The sequence below is a fragment of the Lactuca serriola genome, chromosome 7 (assembly GCF_051521515.1).
Source record: "Lactuca serriola cultivar US96UC23 chromosome 7, Lser_US96UC23_V15, whole genome shotgun sequence".
Lineage (NCBI taxonomy): Eukaryota > Viridiplantae > Streptophyta > Magnoliopsida > Asterales > Asteraceae > Lactuca > Lactuca serriola.
In genome coordinates, this window is record NC_136414.1 from 55,437,235 (window position 1) to 55,441,303 (window position 4,069).

Genomic DNA, 4,069 nt, shown 5'->3' on the forward strand with positions numbered 1-4,069 from the left:
TTACACACAATTCTAGATGCGAATATTCCAAAATAATGTGAACAATCGATTGATTTGTTGGAGTGATCAAATTAACTAACGTAGTATTAAAAAACGATCAAGACGATTCACTCTGTTGTTTTCTCAATCGTGATATATATTTTAATGGATTAGTAATATATGAAGATGACACCAAACAAAATATTATAAGTGGGGATTAGGTGGGGAAGGATGCATCTTAATTAATAATAGACATGATTTGACAGAATCATGATAAATATAGCAATTATATTGTATAGCTTATATTAGTAGGAAAGTTTGTTATTTCCTTATCTTGTATTCTTTTGTATTATTTATAAAGATCAATACAAACCCCACCAGTCACGGTGAACTTTTACGAACCCTAATATGGTATCAGCCTAATCTCTTCCTGGCCGGCCATTCTCTTGATCGTCTTTCCTCACCATGGCCGACTCCACCCTTCCCCTCTCTACTCTTCTTCATATGCTTACCATTAAGCTATCCTCCACTAACTATCTTCTTTGGAAGAAGCAGATTCTACCCCTCTTATCCTACCAAGATCTTCTTGGATACGTTGATGGTTCCATTCCCCCTCCCTCTGCCACTGTCACTGTTGCTGGCTCAAGCGGTCCTTCACCAAATCCGACCTATACTTCCTGGGTAGCCTCTGATCAACGTGCACTCATCCTCATCCAATCCTCTCTCTCTGAAGAGGCTATGGCCGAGACCTTAGATCATAAAACTGCTCATGAAGTTTGGACTGCTTTGGAAGCAATCTACAGCAATGACTCTACTGATCGTCTGCATACTCTAAGAGATTCTCTTCGACACATCTCCAAGGGTTCTTCTACTGTTACTGCATATGCAAGCAAGTACAAGGCAATTTGTGATCAGTTATCTTCCATTGGCCATCCTCTTGATGTTGCTGATAAAGACCCACTGGTTTTTGCGTGGTCTTGGTCTTTTCTTTGCTAATATATCTTTATTTTAGTTGGTGATTTTACATAAATTCGATACTTTTATTTAATTATTATAATTACGATCCTCCAAGCACAAATATGCATCTCATTGCTTTTTTTTTATTCCTCTTTTGAAATCCCTGGTAATTTTATTAAAATATATAGATCGAGCACATTTTTTCTATATATCTTGTAGTTTTTGACCTTCATATAAAATACTAATTTAGATAAACAAGAAGAAGAACTACCTTATGATCAGAGAACAATCTTTGAAGCTATTTTATCAGGAAATTGGGAGGAAGTGGATGGCCTTTTGAACAATCGATCCTTTAAAGTTACAGTCGTTGACAAAGTCGCAAATAATGGCAACACGACACTCCACATAGCAGTGGGTAATGTCACGGAACAGGAATTTTTAAGGAAATTGTTGGGGGTCACACCGGAGAACACACAACTATCTAATGTTCAAAATTCAGATGGAAGCACACTACTTCATGTTGCTGCTATGGTTGGCGACGTTATAGTTGCTGAGATGTTGGTGGCAAGAGAAGCAGCGTTGTTGTTCACCAAGGATAAAAAGCATAGGTTACCACTTGCCATAGCTCTTTTAAATGTGGATGAAAAGATGTCTCGATTTATGAAGGATCAAATGATCAAATACAGAGAATGGAATACTGATGTGCTTTCAGGCATATCTGGTGATGAGCTTCTAGTTATTCTTATTTCTTCAAAACAATTTGGTAAGTGTCTATCGGGTTCAAAATCCAGTGGTTAAAACTCTGAACTACTTAATTTATACCACTAAATTTGGAATATATATGTAGACAAAGCAAATGAATGGCTAAAGCCTCTCCATAAAACCAGATACTATAGTGACGCCGTGCTGATGGCTATAGCCTAAAATTTCCCATCTGAACTCAATGCATTGGAAAAATATATAGGTTTGTTGATTTGTTTTTCATCTTGATTCTCTATGTTTCCTTACCGTAATTTTATTATACAGGCTCTCTAACAAATTTCCTCCACACTAGTTGTCTATGTTAAAAGGACTGATATAATACATCGGAGAGTAAAGGGCATTCTTAAAACTGCCTCTGATTATATGGTTAGTAGATGTGTTCCATTATGTGGTTCCTGTCTTCAAAGAATATTCAACTTATTCAGTACAGGTAGGTCATGATTTGATGATATCTATTTGATTTGTTGCAACACATAAAAATTATGTTTTGGCAACTTTTACCTTATTAGTTGCACATTCCATAATCCCATAATTCTAACAAACTTTCTATTACGTAATGCAGGGATTGAATGGATTATTATGTTTTTCCTGCTAATCCCTAAGATGTTAGGTAAGATGTATTAACAGTTATACCATCTTATAACCAAAAATAGAAGGGAAGAAGGTCTAATTCTTTTTTTGAGATGATCATTTGGGTCTATGTTGCAGTGTGGCGTTTATTGAAGAGAGAGCTCGAGTTTATAAGGACGCCATAAAGTTACTAAATCACGTATGTTCTTTCATACATGATCATCATCAGCCTATTTCTGAACACCATCGCTATTACAAGGATCCGATTTTCGAAGCAACAAGACAAAATGCATATGAGGTTGTGCAACAAATTGTCCTCCACTTCCCGAATGCAATTTGGAGTGCCAATGAAGATGGTCACAACATTGTTCAATATGCTGTGATAAATCGCTCGGAAAATGTGTACAATGTACTATATCAAATGAAGAAACATAAGAACACTTATAAAACAATTAAAGACCCTTCTCAGAACAACCTTTTGCATTTGGCTGCAAGATTGGCACCTGCCAGTAGATTGAATCTAATATCAGGTGCAGCTTTACAAGTACAACATGAACTAAAGTGGTTTAAGGTAAGAATCCCCGATGATTCAGAATTTTAATTTTATTTGGTATCTTTATGTTATAGGACTCAACATTATTTATCAGGCATGCTTAACATATTGTAATATTGTAGGAAGTTAAAAGATTTGTAAGTCCTCTATGTATCACAGAAAAGAACTCTTTTGGCGAAACACCTGAAATGGTATTTACACGAGAACACAAGGAGTTGGTGATTGAGGGAGAAAAGTGGATCAAGACCACTGCAGAGTCTTATACAATTACAGTTGCATTAATAACCACCATTGTGTTTGCGGCAGCTATTACAGTGCCCGGAGGAAACAATCAGGATATGGGGATACCACTTTTTACTAACAACCCAGCCTTCACAATGTTTGCAATATCAGATGCCATATCATTATACACAGCTGTTACTTCATTGCTGATATTCTTATCGATTCTCACCACACGTTTCGCTGAGCAGGACTTTCTCTACAAGTTGCCAAGAAAGTTAATGGTTGGTTTGGTCATGTTGTTGATCTCAACTACAACCATGATAGTAGCTTTTGGTGCTACGCTATATCTTGTATTTGGCCAAGGGAACTCGAAGATTCTTATTCCAATAGTTGTGCTGACATGCCTATCATTTATTTCTTTTATAATCCTGCAATTTCGTCTCATTAGAGACTTGATGACTGCCAGATTTGGTCGTAGTATTTTTGGTAAGCAAAGAGATGAACCCTTCTATTAAGTCTTCTTTCCCAGTTATAGAATGGTGGACTCGATAGAGTTAAAAAATGATTAAAAGTATTGAGTAATTTTGAATTGGATACCTGTTGTCACTACTTTGTAATATGACACTTGCTTAATTTGAGAAATTAAATATTCTCATGATGGTGAAATCTGTGAATCACATGTTCCTATTTAGCGTGTGTGTATATAATGTGTGTGTGTGTGTGTATATATATATATATATATATATATATATATATATATATATATATATATATATATATATATACACACACACACGATGATGATGATGATGATGACGTGCCCTCGACACGAGTTAGGAGTTGCGCTCAGACGCGCCAGAGAACTACCCAAGGCAGATCACGCCTAAGAGAGCAAGCCCGACGGAACCTTGCGCCCGCGGATGCCCCTAAGCGCAGGGCGTCCGCGGAGAAGGACCAGCCCCGCCAGGGGCGCCTTCTACTCCACGACAAAGTATAACGGCTCCAGACGTCAAGGAGGATACTCAA

General features: G+C 37.1%; 1 protein-coding gene across 4 annotated transcripts; it reads left to right on the forward strand.

Moving 5' to 3' along the window:
* Window positions 1-301: 301 nt before the first annotated feature.
* On the forward strand, window positions 302-3,720 carry LOC145064903 (uncharacterized). Of its 4 annotated transcripts, none has more exons than XM_079012269.1 (7): window positions 302-953; window positions 1,187-1,699; window positions 1,784-1,900; window positions 1,963-2,128; window positions 2,261-2,308; window positions 2,407-2,839; window positions 2,944-3,720. In XM_079012269.1, exons 1-3 carry the CDS (start codon window positions 863-865, stop codon window positions 1,858-1,860), a joined length of 681 nt encoding a protein of 226 aa, XP_078868395.1. In that variant the 5' UTR covers window positions 302-862; the 3' UTR covers window positions 1,861-1,900; window positions 1,963-2,128; window positions 2,261-2,308; window positions 2,407-2,839; window positions 2,944-3,720. The 4 variants fall into 4 exon arrangements, with proteins under 4 accessions (XP_078868395.1, XP_078868394.1, XP_078868393.1 ...); XM_079012268.1 differs by having other exon boundaries at window positions 1,991-2,128; XM_079012267.1 differs by having other exon boundaries at window positions 313-953; window positions 1,991-2,128.
* The last annotated feature ends 349 nt before the right edge of the window (window positions 3,721-4,069 follow it).

Bases quoted from the DNA above. Each gene is read 5' to 3' on its own strand.
- LOC145064903 (XM_079012266.1), top strand. From the start codon at position 2,690: ATGAAGAAACATAAGAACACTTATAAAACAATTAAAGACCCTTCTCAG. The intron at 2,840-2,943 runs GTAAGAATCCCC...GTAATATTGTAG, and splicing joins ATGAACTAAAGTGGTTTAAG to GAAGTTAAAAGATTTGTAAG.